The 16155-nt window shown below is 35.7% G+C and overlaps 1 protein-coding gene across 5 annotated transcripts in view; it reads left to right on the top strand.

The window, feature by feature from the left end:
• The window catches only part of DYNC2H1 (dynein cytoplasmic 2 heavy chain 1), a 155050-nt gene that overhangs the window by 28993 nt on the left and 109902 nt on the right, over nucleotides 1–16155 (top strand). For 4 of the 5 annotated variants that reach the window (XM_008636292.2, XM_017737644.1, XM_017737645.1 and 1 more), the window contains exons 34-50: nucleotides 43–225; nucleotides 364–587; nucleotides 1163–1278; nucleotides 2143–2342; nucleotides 2996–3260; nucleotides 3592–3799; nucleotides 4162–4291; nucleotides 5767–5922; nucleotides 6838–7097; nucleotides 7737–7983; nucleotides 8670–8821; nucleotides 9340–9484; nucleotides 10753–10855; nucleotides 12712–12879; nucleotides 13000–13124; nucleotides 14276–14524; nucleotides 15310–15418. In XM_008636292.2, coding sequence (XP_008634514.1) covers nucleotides 43–225; nucleotides 364–587; nucleotides 1163–1278; nucleotides 2143–2342; nucleotides 2996–3260; nucleotides 3592–3799; nucleotides 4162–4291; nucleotides 5767–5922; nucleotides 6838–7097; nucleotides 7737–7983; nucleotides 8670–8821; nucleotides 9340–9484; nucleotides 10753–10855; nucleotides 12712–12879; nucleotides 13000–13124; nucleotides 14276–14524; nucleotides 15310–15418 — 3040 coding nt within the window. The remainder of the gene's footprint in view (nucleotides 1–42; nucleotides 226–363; nucleotides 588–1162; nucleotides 1279–2142; nucleotides 2343–2995; nucleotides 3261–3591; nucleotides 3800–4161; nucleotides 4292–5766; nucleotides 5923–6837; nucleotides 7098–7736; nucleotides 7984–8669; nucleotides 8822–9339; nucleotides 9485–10752; nucleotides 10856–12711; nucleotides 12880–12999; nucleotides 13125–14275; nucleotides 14525–15309; nucleotides 15419–16155) is intronic. The other variant, XM_017737642.1, reaches the window with a different exon arrangement.

Genomic DNA, 16155 nt, shown 5'->3' with positions numbered 1-16155 from the left:
TCTTGTTACTTGAATTTTGACAACATTCTTTTTAATTTCAAGGGTATTGATGTGAAGTCAATGGGACGCATATTTGTGGGCTTAGTGAAGTGTGGTGCCTGGGGCTGTTTTGATGAATTCAATAGACTTGAGGAAGCTGTATTGTCTGCAGTATCCATGCAGGTTCAGACAATTCAACATGCACTGAAGAAACACAGTCCTGTGTGTGAGATGCTTGGCAAAAAGGTACAGCAAAACTTAATTATTCTGTTCACATAGGCCAAACTTAAAAAACTGTCTACTGTAACTAAACATAATCCACCCATCATTTCTCAATACTGTTTCATCTGACAATATATCCTTACAATGCACTTCTAATGCTAGGTTGAAATGGATCCTAATTCTGGAATTTTTATCACTCTGAATCCTGCCGGAAAAGGTTATGGAGGAAGACAGAAACTGCCTGATAATCTCAAACAACTTTTCAGACCAGTTGCTATGACTCATCCAGACAATGAACTCATTGCAGAAGTTATTTTGTATTCAGAAGGCTTTAAGGATGCTAAAATACTGGGTAGAAAATTAGTGGCTATTTTTAATCTAGCAAGGTAAGCTTTCCCCACCCCACCTCCCTGCTCCTTAGTAAACTTCCCTTTCTAATTCTCTTCCCTTGTAGCTCTTAAATCTAAATGGTATACCATACAAATCTCTGTACAGATACCTTTAACTTTTAAAAATACTGTAATGTGTTGGGAGGTTGAGGTATGAAAACATCTTGAATTCAGTTATAATGTCAAGGGATCAAGGTGCTGCTCCCCTAGTATCTCACTAAATATAAATATGAGCATATGAATGTTTGCAAGCATTGTGTTGTGTCTAGACTCTTGAAATTGTTGGAATGCAAGTGACTGTTTGGTTAAAAGTATGTGCACTAGAGAGTACAAAGATCAGAGGTTATAGTGAATGCTGTCAGAGTCAATAATAAATACATGTTGAATATAACCCCTCTGAAAATTCCAGAGCGTCATTGCTGTATTTCTGAGATGCATTTCAGATGACACTACAAATATGTGCCAGTTTCTCTTTTCACCAAACCTGTATTATAAGAGCATTCATTCACCAACCCAAAATTTCAGATGCTGTCACCTAGAGCTTATTACCATGTTGCTGTTTATAAATTCAGGGAGCTTCTGACACCACAGCAACACTATGACTGGGGTTTACGAGCACTGAAGACTGTTTTGAGAGGCTGTGGCAGTCTTCTTCATCAGCTGAAGAAAAGCGATGCAAAGCAAGAAGGTAAGATTGACCACACCAAACTTTGGATTCTTTAAGATCGTGTACAAATATAATTCACTCCAGCTTTCTTGTTCACTGGAGTTTTAAAAAGCCACGGCTTGTATCTGTAGGCAATTTAGAAAAGAGGAAAATATCCATGAGCCCACCTTTACTAGGAGACTACAAAAGATTCTTCGTATTCTAGATTTAGCTTTTATATGATGATAACACACGGATTACAGAACTTCATTTGGGAATCATTTAAAATGTTTCTCAAAGACTTGTTTTCACTTGGCTTAGGACAGGAAAGTTGATCCTCTGATGCTGTCATTCATTAAGTTATCAGACCATTTTGATTTTGTTTGAGTTTTGCAAAAATTGTCACATGGTACTAGATTCAGATTGGTAGACAAATATAAGGATAGGTAGGAAGGATAGAAAAGTATTGGACTAGACTGAGTCAATGTATTTTTTAAAGATTTTTTTAATTATTGTTGTTTAGCTGTTTAATGAGAGGGAATTAAAGAGTGTGGAATGGATGAGCATTTCACATCTTTAGGAGACAACTACTGCTTCCTGTTTGCTTAAACAGCATATATCTGAAAGTTTACAAATTTTGACATAATAAATGGTTTGCATCTGACCAGCACCATAACCACCTCATATCTGTGTAGAGTGCATTTGTGGGCATATATCATACTTACAGTAAGTATGCCTAACTGTGCCTAGCTTCCAAGTAGAATTCTTGAACTGGAATTCTGGAATCTATGCTCTGATTCTACTTTCAACATCTAAGCAGTGTTGGCTCAGGTTCTGATATATTCAAAGGAAAAAAACCCCAACAAACAGCTTAAACTGATCTGTTTTCTTTGTTTTTCTTTCCAGTTAATGAAAGTCACATAGTGGTTCAAGCTTTGCAGCTGAACACCACATCAAAGCTCACATTTGCAGACTGCACACGTTTTGATGAGCTGGTTAAAGATGTATTTCCTGGCACTGATTCTAAAGATGTGGAATATGCTGAGTTAACTGCAGCTTTAGAACAAGTCTTTGAAGAAGCAAACTTGGAAGTTATAAGCACACAGGTAAACATTAACTACAGCAACAAAACAGTATTATTCTGAATTAGAACTGATTAATATTTCATTCATTTGACTCATTTCTGTTTTCTTTTGAAAAATCTTTTATAAAAAAGTGAGAATAACTGGTAGTGAGATTCTAATTACATATATACAAGAAATTAGATGTGTGTTCAAAGCATGGTAGATCAGTTATGTAATTGAAAGAAAAATAGTGCAAGGAAAATTAAGATGTGAACATGACACACAGTTTCATTCAAGCCAGGTAGAAATGCCAGTGAATATTTTGGACAGTGAAAGAATGAAATAAGTGAATATTTGGTTTTCGCAAGCAGTTCTCTGTCTTGTTTTTATTTATTTATTGTAGAACTGGACGAAGTTTTGTGACTGAAGATTTGTTAAATTCTCATTAAAAAAATGCCCAAAGATGGCTGTTATTTTTGTATTAGTAATTTAGTGAAATGCTTCCAACACGTAAAATAAATTTCTTCATAAATTTTAGTGTCATAATTTTAATTATTCCTGCAAATATCCATTGTTTAAAAAATCAAAATTATAGAAAGTGTCTGCATGCAAAGTAAATTGCAGAAATACTATAAAAGAACATGTTTGATTTAGCTTTACAATTGCACATAGCCATTATCCCTTTCATTGTCTAGATCAAGAAGGCTTTGGAGTTGTATGAACAACTGCGTCAAAGAATGGGTGTGGTTATCGTAGGTCCAAGTGGTGGAGGTAAATCCACGCTCTGGCGGATGTTAAAGACAGCCCTTGGTAAAACTGGCCAAGTAGTGAAGCAGTACACAATGAATCCCAAAGCCATGCCCCGGCATCAGCTGCTGGGCCGCATTGACATGGATACCAGGGAATGGTCTGACGGAGTGCTTACCAACAGCGCTCGGCACGTGGTGCGAGAGCCCCGAGGTACGTCTGAGAGGGACTCGCAGATTGTTACACTGAAATTACTGAAATGGTCCGTTTTCGGGTACATCTTTATGTTGTGTTGCTATTTGTGGATAGCATAAGGCAAGAAAAACTGGTAACAATTGTAGCCAAAAGCCTCGGTACGTTCTTTACAAATTTTGTGATGAGAAAGCAAAAATAGGCAGCAGAAGATAAAGCATATGAGGAGTGCCTTCATAAAACTTCAAGTCGTAATGAAGAAAGGATAATAAATAGTGTTAAGATAGCAAGATGCGATATTTTTAAACTGTTTTTCTTGGGTTTGATATTTTATTTTTGTGTCTGGAAATAGATATTACTTCATGGATAATTTGTGATGGTGATATTGATCCTGAATGGATTGAATCTTTGAATTCTGTTTTGGATGACAACAAATTGTTAACTATGCCCAGTGGAGAAAGAATTCAGTTTGGTTCAAATGTCAACTTTATATTTGAAACTCATGACCTTAGCTGTGCTTCTCCTGCTACAATATCTCGAATGGGAATGATCTTTCTGAGGTAAGTCACGGGAGTATTACATACTTTTAAAGTAAGCAAATATATACTTACTTTTCTTGAAAGGTATTCTGAGGTGAAGGGAGCAGTTGGTTAGTTGCTTACACTTAGGAAGCCAATCACTGGGAAAGTTTCTTTAGGTTGCATATCCCTTCTGTGCTGTTTATTATAATCTTTTGACTTAAATACCTCAGATTTTTTCCAAAAGACATGGTGAATTCTTTATTGGAGAGCCCAAATACTGGTTAGAAATTGTTAAAGTATTTTACCAGACTTTTTCTGGAATTTTGTTGGTTTTTTAAAGCAGTCTATTTAAAGATATGGGTGCCTTATATTTATCTGAATCTTGTTTTGTTTTGACTTAGTGATGAAGATACAGATCTTAATGCTCTAATAAAGTCTTGGTTAAGAAGTCAGCCTGAAGAATCCAGATACAACCTTGAAAACTGGATTGGGGACTATTTTGAAAAGGCTTTAAACTGGGTTGTAAAGAAGGTTAGTAAATGAATACTTAATCAAATTTCAGCTTCTGTTAAGTGTGATCCATTTTTCTAGTTTAGCACTGAATAGATCATTCAGATTAATGTTTGAATTGTAAGTAAAAAACCCAACTCAGTGCTTTTTTGATAGAATTATAGAATTGTAAAATATCCTGAGTTGAAAGGGACCCACAGGGATCATTGAAGTCCAGTTCCTGGTCCTGCACAGGACCACCCCAAGAATCAGACCATGCAGCTGAGAGAGTTGTCCAAACTTCTTGTACTCTGGCACGCTTGGTGCTGTGACCACATTAATGATGCTGTTTCCTTAGTATGATTAATTCTGGAGCTATTATTATAAGGTCCCAACAACTGATCACTGTGCTTAAAAGTTTTGGAACATTTAATACCATTTTAACTAGTAAAGACAGATACTAAGTTTCACAGATTTAACATGCATTTCATTGTTCCATACCAGACATTTTTCTTTATGTTTTCAGAGATCTGAAAGACTTGAATATGTAAAAGAAAAGAAAAAGTGAAGAAATTATTTTCTAGATTGATGTTATTGTCTATCACAAAAAAAGATGGCTAAAATTTGTCAAGTTGCACAGTGTACACTGAAGATTGTAATAGGTTGAGGAAAAATGTCATGTCATATCTGGGGAAATATTTTGACTGTTCAAAATGTTAAATTCAAACAGCTTCCACTAATCTGTCCTGAATTTAAGTATGTAACTTTAGCTCTCTAGGATTCTACTCAAAACCTTGACTGAAAAATGTTTTAATAGGTGAAAAGTGGTACGTAATTACAATATTTAAAAAAAGGTTAGTCCAAAACTTTGTGAATTATCTGGATTCTGGGACTCTGGGATGTACATCATAGTAATTTTTCTGCATATGCTAGATTTGCTGAGGGATTCTAGATGCTTCCCAGACTCGCCTTCTGGAGGAGCTGGATTCACCTTGATCTCAAGTAGCTTATGTGCACAAAACATTTTTTAGGAGACTTCCCCACTGCTGTGGCCAGTGTGCCAGTGTTTGAGACCTGCATTGTCTCCTCCTGGGGTACATATATGGTCCTGTTGTGTTGTTCTAATTATTTTTCCTCCTAGTTCTTTCATTCATGGCATTGTTCCTGAGGCTGCAAATTCTCTTTGGTGCTAAAGAGCAGAATCTCTAAAGATTCTGTTCAAAAGAAAGGTTTCCAGTATACAGTTAAGTTTATTCCTTATATATTCTCAAGATCTGTGAGGAAAGTTTTGATTGCTTATCCTAAATTACATGAACTCAGAGTCTGGAGTTAAAACCTCCAAATCAATGCTTAGACATAATTTAATGCCAAGTGAATTTTCTAGAACAATAGCAATGTTGAGATCTTCCATCATTTGTGAAAATGTCAAGAAGAAATGAGTAATAATTGCGTGCTAGCACCACATCACATTTATATTGAGGAATATATTTAAATCTACTACAACTTTCAATTTACAGAATGACTTTGTGGTAGAAACAAGTTTAGTTGGGACTGTGATGAATGGACTGTCTCATCTTCATGGGAGTACTGATCGTGGACAGTTTATTATTAACTTGTTACGTGGTCTTGGTGGCAATCTCAACATGAAGTCACAACATGAATTTGCAAAAGAGGTAATCTCTGTGCTCTAATTTGATTTTAATTTGTGTTATCTGTAGAGAAGTTGCTGAGAAGTAAAGGAATGTTTTATGTGTCACTGATGCATTGCATCTGTCCCAGATAGCAATCCTTTGGTTCTGCACCAAGAGATTGTGAAATACCTTTGTCCATGCTGCTTAGTGCAAGGACTCACTGTAGCAGGCTGTGTTTGTATATATGCATTGTATATGTAATTCAGATTTATTTTTGTGGGGTTTTTTTCTGTTCAGAATACTTGAAATAATAATAGGACTTTGCACCTCATTAGGAAGGTATTGTTAGGGCATTACACTGAGGTTATATATTGTATGCACTGGAGTGAGGTTCTGTCTCTGTGAAGATATTTGAGAGCACAAGGGCCAGGCTAAAGTTTTGGAAAACTGTGTGGGTGTACTGGTTCATAGTGGCTTGAGAATGTTGACCTTGGAGATAGTTATTTCCACAATCACACTTGGGTTTTGTGTTGGAGAGAGGGAAGTAGTTCCTTCCAAAAGACAGCGATTATAATATATATACTGGGCAATTGGTAAAGGTTTAGACTCAGCTCTAGGAATTAGTTATTCATGCATGTGAATGAGTTATATCATGATTCTTCTTATTAGGTTGCCTAATAAAAAAAATGTAAAGCTTTCCTAAATACAATTTAATTTAATTTCTTTATATTATGAAAACTGGAAGAGTAATATACTATTTAGTTAAGGACTTGATCATAAAGCATATGCATGATATGATTGAATTTTCAAAGGCAGCCTCAAACTATCAAGTCGAAGAATTATATGTTTGATTTTACATAAGTATTCTTTAAACTTTCTTTAGATTAGCTTGAAATGGTAGATCTTGTTGTTAGGAGTATGGATTTAACTGAAGTTTTATTTTTATTTTCTTTAAAGGTCTTCAGTTGGGCACAAGAGTCTCCTCCTGATCCAAGGAAGCCCCTGGACACGTACTATGACACTGACACTGGAGAGCTAATGCTGTATCAGCTGAAAAAACCTGAAAATCTGACAGCTGATGACTTCAATAATCTCCAAACACTTCCTGTCATCCAAACCCCTGACATGCAGAGAGGTTTAGATTACTTTAGACCATGGCTAGATATTAATAATAAGCAGCCATTTCTTCTTGTGGGTCCTGAAGGATGCGGAAAGGGGTAAAAAATGGTTCCTATTTTAAGTAAAATATACTTCTAGTTGTTTGACAGAATTTTTAATATTTTTTTATAATGCTTTTAAGATATGAATTTCTGATAGAATATGACGGGTTTAGGTCATTAATTAAACAAACCTTTTGTAGTGGCAAGTAAGTAAATTTTTATGAAGTTGTACAGGGACAGTTCAGACTGTCATTATGCATCTAAGACATCTAAATGTGGCTTTTAGATATGTAACAAGACTTTTGGAAAACCAACTGTCATGGAGCAACAGCTTAGAGACATGTGAGATCCAGTCTCATTTCAAGAGGCTCTAGATGCCTTGTGTGGGCAACTGAATTTAGCACATCCTGTTGCCTTTATTAGATTCCTTATTTAGATGGCTTGGGTCACTACAATCAAGGTATTAAATTAACTGTTTTGTGCAGCTGTATACACTACATTTTCATTGAATTTTGTGAATGGAAAATGTTACAGTTTTAAAGGCAAGGATGTTGAATTCAGCAAACCTCAGCTCCACCTATTCCATTAATACAGGATGTAGTATGTGCATTTTAATTCAAAATCTATAAAATATCTTTGGATACACAGCATTTTAATTTGTTTATGCCTATATGTATGTACTGTTTGCTTTTCTAGGATGCTGCTTCACTATGCATTTTCTCAGCTCCGTTCCACTCAGATTGCTACCATTCACTGCAGTGCGCAGACTACTTCTCAACATCTTCTGCAAAAATTAAGTCAAACTTGCATTGTAATCAGTACAAACACTGGGCGAGTGTACAGACCAAAGGACTGTGAAAGGCTTGTTTTATACATAAAGGACATCAATCTACCCAAACCTGATAAATGGGGAACAAGCACTCTTGTGGCTTTTCTGCAGCAGGTGAACACTTACGTCTATTATTTATAAAGGGACTCAAGTATACTGGATATAATTTAGTGTATGTAGTAAGTACTTACATCAAATAATTTCAGAGTTAAAATCCTGCATCTGAGTTTTGTTTGTGCTTTACTAGACTATGTAGGTGTCAGCCAGAAATAAGATACCACTTTCATTTGGCTTATATTTATAAATAAATAAAGACAATGATCATCTTAATGAGTTACAATGCAGTAGACATATGAATGACAAGAAAATTGCCAGGAGTAGTCAGCATGGATTCACCAGGGGCAAGTCATGCTTGATGAGGGGAGGAGAGTGAATATAGTCTACCTGGGCTTCACTAAGACCACTGATGCTGTCTCCCAAAAGATCCTCACAAGAAAAGCTGTTGATCCAAGCTGTGTAAGCAGATAGTGAGGTGGGTTGAAAGCTGGCTGAAGAGCCAGGCCCAGAGGGTGATCATCAATGGTACAAAGTCTACTTGAGGCCAATATCTGTTTAACATCTTCATTCATGACCTGGACAGTGGAGTCCTGCAGGTCTGCAGCTGACAGAACTGTGAGGAGTAAGACACCTCAGGCAATTAAGAAAGCAGAAATAATGGTATACTTCTCGCTATTTTATTTTATTTTGTATGATACTCTGTTGACTTTCTTTTAATGAAGTTATTTATTTAATTATTAAAGGTTCTTACATATCAAGGATTTTATGATGAAAATCTGGAGTGGGTTGGTTTAGAAAACATCCAAATTGTGGCTTCCATGTCAGCTGGAGGAACATTAGGAAGACATAAACTTACCTCCAGATTCACTTCTATTGTTCGTCTGTGTGCAATTGAGTAAGTATATGTAAATTAGTCTAACTCTGAGAACTCAGAGTCAGCCTCTCTTTATAAGGATGTCTTGTCAATTTAGTCTTTATGCAGATGTAGCTGTTCTAGTCTTTCATCTTTTCTCACAGTTTGTGATTGTCAGATTTGGTGCTATTTGGTGCCTCTTGGCACCAGAGTCCAGCTAAGAGGAATCTACAGCTGCCTGTTGGTAATGAAGTGTTTGAAATGTTTCCTGTTGGATAATTTTGCTTCCAGTGAACTGCTTTCTGCAGCTTTATATTAAGGTGCTGTTTGTTTAAAAAGTTAGAGAAATTGAAGTTTATTTGTTTTTAAGTTTGACCATATCAACATATGTATTTAGAAAATTTCTGAGAGAGGCCTATTGCAATAAAATGATAATTTTACTTAGCTTCTGGATGGAAATGCTAGTCAATGAAATTTCTCAGTAATTGTGTATGTAAGTTTAACTCAGTTTTAATTAAATAGAAAAAGTCCTTAATGATTAATTTTCTTCCCTTTTTTAGCTATCCAGAAAGAGAACAACTGCAAACTATTTATAGTGCCTACCTGGAACCCGTACTACAGAAAAACCTGAAGAATCACCCTGTTTGGGGTTCTTTACCAAAAATACATCAACTAGCAGGATCTATGGTTCAAATCTATGAACAGGTATGGAAACTGTTTTTCTTTCTTCAAGGAGATGGAGAATTCAGATATTTTATTACAAATAATTAGCTTTTGATATTAACAAGCAAGTAAAAAGGTTTATCAGTATTAAAATCTAAGTTTATATATTTTTAATAAAGTTGATACCAATTTTGGAGCTTCTTACTTTCAGAGAATCCTAGGTGTTAGAAGCAAGCCAAGTAAGCAGTAAGTGCTCCTGCTTTCCCACAGATTTATTTTAGGATTTTGGCCCGCATCTTAACACTTCTATACTTTCAGTTCCTGATTTACAAAATGTGGACAGTAGTGTTTTCCTGCTTAATGGATGAGGAAACAGTGCAACAGATTGTTGTGTGCCCAGTTGTTTATGGATGATGTTATGAACAGAGAAGGAGATACGAGAGTGGAGTCCTTTACAAACATCAAGGACTACCTACTAAAATTGTATACTGTTAAAAGCGGGTGTTTAGAACTGGACACAAGTTCATTTTAGCCTCCCACTTGGAATTTTATGGACTTCTATCTAGCAAAACGCTTAACTCCTTGCTTTTCTTAATGAGTACATAGCCTTACTGGGGAAGGTACTGTGTGGTGCTTGCTGTAGAATATATGTAGGAGCTTGCTGTAGAATGTGTGAATATCCCCATCCAGGCAGAAGCATGATACAAACCCAATCTTTATGACTGGAATGTGAGTTTAGTTGCTGGCCAGCATGCACCTGTTAGCAGGAGTTTCATATGACATTATCCATGTATTCTGAGAAATATGAGTTTAAATCTCATTCCACTGCAATCAAATAACTGATGAAAGCAGCTATTCTTTAAATTAAAGATGTAGTTGTAAATTCAAATATCCACTCTGGGAGAAGAGTAAGTATGAAGTATTTTGTTGTGAGAAAGCGTTACTAATTTAGGTAGGTTTTAGTGAGAAAATGTTAATAATTTAGGTAGGTTTTTATTAAATTTCAGTATTGCCTTTGCGTATCATATTTGGTATTGTTTTAAAAAGATATGTATTTTGTCTAATAATACTGCACTAAAAGTCCTAGGTGAGATGTGCAGTAGTTTCCATCAAAGATGAAAACAGAAAAAACCAGAAAAAATGTTCTGAGGAAATCTTTTGTGGTCAGAATACAAGACTTAAACAAGGAGTGCATTCATAAAATATCTAAATATACACCAACTAGAAAACTAATTTATCTGGTACCTTAGAAAAAGTGCTTTACATTTTACAATATCACTTTTTTTCCTTCCCTTAACTCCCGTTTTTAGGTACGAGCAAAATTCACAGTGGATGATCACAGTCATTACCTTTTTACACCATGTATTCTTACTCAGTGGGTTCTTGGTTTATTCAGATACGATTTAGAAGGTGGTAAGTCACTTGCTTGGCTTTCATTAATAAAGCAGTTCTAAAATGGCCTAGATTATTACTGATGTCAGTCTTACTGTTGGCTCCACATGTAACTCATTGATCTTTTTAAACTGTGGACTGTCTGTAACTCAGTAGAGGGAATAAATGCTTGACAGTTCATTCCATAACATAAAAGTAAACAAGTTTTAAAAAATCTAATGATGTTTTAAAATATGTGTGGGAGCTGCTACTTACGGTTTTAAGGGAAGTTAGTATGTTGGGACTGCATTCTTACTATGGGAACTTGAACTATGCCCCCTACTCCCCACTGTTTTGTTCTGTGTTTTTTTGATTTGTGTTGGGGTTTTCTTGAGCATATATGTTGTTTTCTGGATTCCCAGAGCCTTGCCCCTCATGCTTGTCCTGCTATACCTGGTTGTATAAACCTGGTTTATACACATCATTCATAGGCTGCTTTCTAATCTTGTTTTTGTCTCTGAAATTGGTATTATTACTAGATCATGAGCAATACTCGTATTTTAGCTCTTACATTGATTAAAAGGCTGCATAGAGGGTTGCTTAAAGAGGATGAAAGTCGTAAGAATGTTGTGCTTCATTTCCACTTACTTTCTGGGACTGACAATCAGTGAATGGGTGATCTCAGCCCATTTAAGGACTTCTTAGTTGTATCTAGTGTTGTCATATGCATGTGTGTAGGAACCCAGAGTGCCGAGAATATTTCTCTTCCTGTTTTTAAGGGTTCTTACCCCCTGAACAACACTGTTTTAACCTCCAACCTTGGAAAAAATTACCGACGATCAGACAAGAACTAGAAAATACAGTGGTGTGAATTAGGTGATAGACTACTCTGTAAGATTGTCACAGGGTGAAAAATATAGAGGTTTTTGGCTTTTCTTTGTAGTAAATAGATAAGAGTAAAAAATATCAAAATGGAGGATTGTTGTTGTTCGCTAAACCTTCTCCTTCTTCTACTACTCCATATTCTGCAGTAAAAGTAGTTTGGAATGATTGGATAGAGAATTCTGCAGTTCCTGCCCGTGTTACTGAATAATTGGTAGGAAAGTGAAAATAATACGTTTTTAGTAACTATTGGTTAAATTATCTTTAAAAGGCCATGTAAATCTTGATAATTAGATTTAACTCCTGCTTTCTGTGCTCTATGCTGTACCTGGGTCATGCTAGTGGCTCTGTTCCTCTGATTAGACTTAATAAACAACTGTCTGGCAGCATTGAAACTCCAGGAAAAGTCTCAGTTTATCTTTGAAACTCCTTGCAAGGACTTTTAGAAAATTCTTTCCCATCAGGAGGGATTTGATTCATGGCACGGTTCAGTGTAACATGTGCTTTTCCAGTGATGAACAACACAGCTTGTTAGTTACTTACCTTCCTTTTTACTTTTGTGAAGAATATTTAAGATTTGGAGTCTCTAGTGGCATTTTCTAATACATACTTTGCTATGCATGTTTTGGGTATCTATTCTTATTTTAGTATTTGTTATCAGTCTTTCTCTTTCCATTTAAAAATGTCTTCTGGATTTTCTTGGTTTTATTGCCTGGAAAATCGACTTTTAATTTTAACTTTGTGTGCAGCACCTTGTTCAATTTTGTTAGAAGCTGACACTTGTAATAGAGAGAACTTGTTTTAATAGAATACATTTCATTTCATCTTGTCATGATCCATAAAGATATTATTAAAAAGCACTTCATAATGTTTGCTTTTTCTCTTATTTCTTCCTTACCGATGCTCTCCTGCTGGTATGTAATTTCTCTTGCTCATTTTCAATTTCGTATTTTGAAATAGAAATTTGAAAATTTATTATAAATATATAAAATTAATTCTCTCCTTAAATTTTGTAGGTTCATCGATACAAACTGCAGACTTTGTATTGGAAGTTCTTGCTTATGAAGCACGTCGCTTGTTCCGTGACAGAATTGTTGGCATGAAAGAACTTCACGTATTTGATAACATTTTGATCAAAGTGTTTCAAGGTGATTGGGGCTCAGATGTTCTGGACAATATGGCAGGTGAGCCCTTTGAAGCGTACCGCACAAACTTGAAATAATTGTTTAGGAACTATGTAATCAAGCAAGATAGCATATGAGTTGAACATAGAAAGTTTTGAATGTTTCCTTTTATTTTCACAGATACCTTTTATGTAACTTGGGGAGCTTGTCGAGAGGCATACATCACACCAGGACAGGCACTGCCACCACATGGGAGGCCACTTGGCAGACTAAACTCAACAGACCTGAAGGATATTATTCAAAAAGTGAGACATGATTAAAGAATATACACTGCAGGGGTTCACAGCAATGGTTTTGGTGAAGAGTAGTAGCATGCGAGCAGCAGGTTTATGGTGGGGGCTGCTTCTTGTTCAAAGAATCATCATTTGCATTTGGTGAAGCGAGGGAAGACTTGTGCAGGCAGTAGGAAGTATCATGTAGCAAGGTTGTTTTAATGAAAGGGCATCAGTTGCATTTGCTGCTGATATTCAACAGTTTGTTGAACCAACATTTTGACAAACATTTATGTCCATATATATTTGTATATTGTTTGAGTATCTAAGTGTTTTATTAAATGATTACTTTTCAAATTTGTAATTTGGTAACATAGTTTTTATTTCAAGAGATGCAAATGGACTTTTTGGAGATCTGGCTCGCTTTTAAGCAGTAAAGTACAAAAAATGAGCTTGATGAGGAAACGCAAACATTTTAACTCTTCTAGGCTATGTGATTTTTAGGATGAGAGCTTTGAGATCATCACCCTTAGTCATAGTGTTTGATGGACTGCTCTTGCAGATGGGACTCTACTCCCTCTGCCTAAGTGCCAACTTGTTACCAGTACACTGTATGGGAAATGGTGAAATTCAATAGTCCCAGTAAGTGGGGAGTTTGTTGGTTTTGGTTTTTTTTTGACTACACAGTTATGTTAGGCTTCAAAGATGAGGTTTTAATAAGTATAACAAGGTCAGAATTTAATTGTAGGATCTGTTATTGTGTGTTTCACTAGGAACTTCCATAATCTGCAATTATGCAGCAATTAGGTGCCTAAAACACTCTCCTGAGTTATTAATGAATTAATCTGTAGTCAGAGACACAGTTCAGACTTTGTTCTGGTCCATTATTCAATTTTAATTAGTTCAGTGGTAGATTCCTATTTCAATATATCAAAGACTTTCAGGGTGTTATGGTGCTGGGTGTAGAATATGTTCATTACTGATACATTCATTACTCAAAAAGGGTATGTGAGGTGTATCTAAATTCTGTCACAAAAATAATTTGTTTGGAATGAAGACCAATGTGGTCTCTAAAGCTTTTAAGCCCTTCTTTTCTAAATGTTTAAATGTTGGATGTTTTCATATCTCACTGCTTTTATTTATTACTAGTGATCCGATTTTTTTTTTCTCTTTTTTTAAAATAGGGCATCATTCATTATGGACGGGACAAAAAAGAGATGGATATTTTACTGTTCCACGAAGTCCTCAGTTATATGTCCAAAGTGGACAGAGTGCTAAGTTTCCCTGGAGGTTCACTTCTTTTGGCAGGACGGAGTGGTGTAGGTCGTCGGACAGTTACCTCTTTAGTTAGTCATATGCATGGAGCTGTGCTGATTACTCCCAAAATTTCCAGAGGTTATGAGCTGAAGCACTTCAAAAGTGATCTTAAATACGTAAGTCACTCAGTTTCTTCTATTTTGTAATGCTGTAGGTGGATGTTAAAGAAATTTTGAATGACGCAAAGGGTTGTGTGAAGAGAGATTTTAAGAGAAGAAAAATGACAGTCTAAATGAAAGAAGTAAGTTTTTAGAAGTTCTCACTCCAGATCTGTATACTGTTCTTTATAGTAACGAACTGAAACTCCACTTTTTGGAACATCTTGAGCTCTTTTTGAGTGTTATAGAACTTAAGAGGTTTATGTGAATATTGGAAAGTCTTTTTCATGTATATATTTCCATATTGATATATACTTTTATTTTCTGTCTCTACTATGATCCACCAGTTAATAGTAGTTGAATCAAATAAAATCTTAGTGATTGATGAAAGTGTACATATTATTTAAAACCAGATGCAAACCTTGAATCAAGTGTTTCTCATTGCCTTCAGCAATGCTAAAGAGTATTCTAGATCTATGACTACACAAAAGAGTGATACCATTGAGTCATATACATAAATATACTCTATGAAAGAGTCTGTTTTAATTATTTTTTCATTACTAAGATGCGTATCTAGGCAAAGTGTTCTTTATAATTGATACATAACTGCATCACCTAGAAATCTTCTGTAAATATATAATAGTGTAGATGCTGTGGAGAAAATATGTATGTAATACGTAGTCAGAGAAAGGTTATGATCCTTGTCAGTCCCTTCCAACTCAGGATATTGTATGATTATCATTCTCTTATGATCAATACGTATATTCTATACACTGAGATTTAAATGTCTTCCCTGCTTCTAGGTGATGGAGCTTGCAGGCATTGAAGCACAGCAGGTGGTACTGCTGCTCGAAGACTATCAGTTCGTTCATTCCACATTCCTGGAGATGGTCAACAGTTTACTGTCCTCAGGTGAGTCAAGTCCAAAGAGATTATGGTACTACTTATACCACACAGAATTAGCTCAATGAGGCAGAATTAGATGATGTTTTCTAACTTTATGTCTCTATCAGAAGGTTTAGGTAGCTTTCTATGCTGTTTTAGCTAGAGTCCTTCCACATGAGAACCTGACTCAAAGTTCACTTAGCTGTCTTTTAACCTACCCTATAGTACAGGTGCTTTCAGTTCCTCTAACGTGTTTCAAAGGACTTCTTTATAACAGGGTAACCACAAAATGAGGATGCATTCTACTCTACAGCTTCCCTTCTATAATAAAATTAAAAATTGAGAGGTTTCCAATGCTTTACTAGGTTGTATAGACTGAGGCCTTTACTTAAATGAACACCAGCAGAGCTCACTTTCCTGAAAGCAGTGAGATGATAAATAACAATAACAAAAGTGACTTTATTTTACTGTCCAGTTCTGTTCCTGAATCAGAGAGAGGATCACTGAAGGACTGAGTCTAACTTACTACATGGTTTTTTTGGAACTGCAGTAGTTTAAGAGCTGATTGATAAGAGCCCCAGATTTTCCTGTCTCTCAGGTGCAACCTCAAATCTACTTACAGTATCAGATTTCCATTATCCAGTATCAAATCTTTGTCTGAGGATCTAGGTGACTACTCATTTTCATGTTCCTGTGTCCTGGTGTATTCACGGTTTGGTTTGATTTGTTTTGTATACAGTATTGGGTCACTGCCTTTGGGTAGA

Source organism: Corvus brachyrhynchos, unplaced genomic scaffold (assembly GCF_000691975.1).
Source record: "Corvus brachyrhynchos isolate BGI_N302 unplaced genomic scaffold, ASM69197v1 scaffold86, whole genome shotgun sequence".
NCBI lineage: Eukaryota > Metazoa > Chordata > Aves > Passeriformes > Corvidae > Corvus > Corvus brachyrhynchos.
Note: the sequence above shows the minus strand (reverse complement) of the source record. Positions and strands in the feature narration are given on the sequence as shown.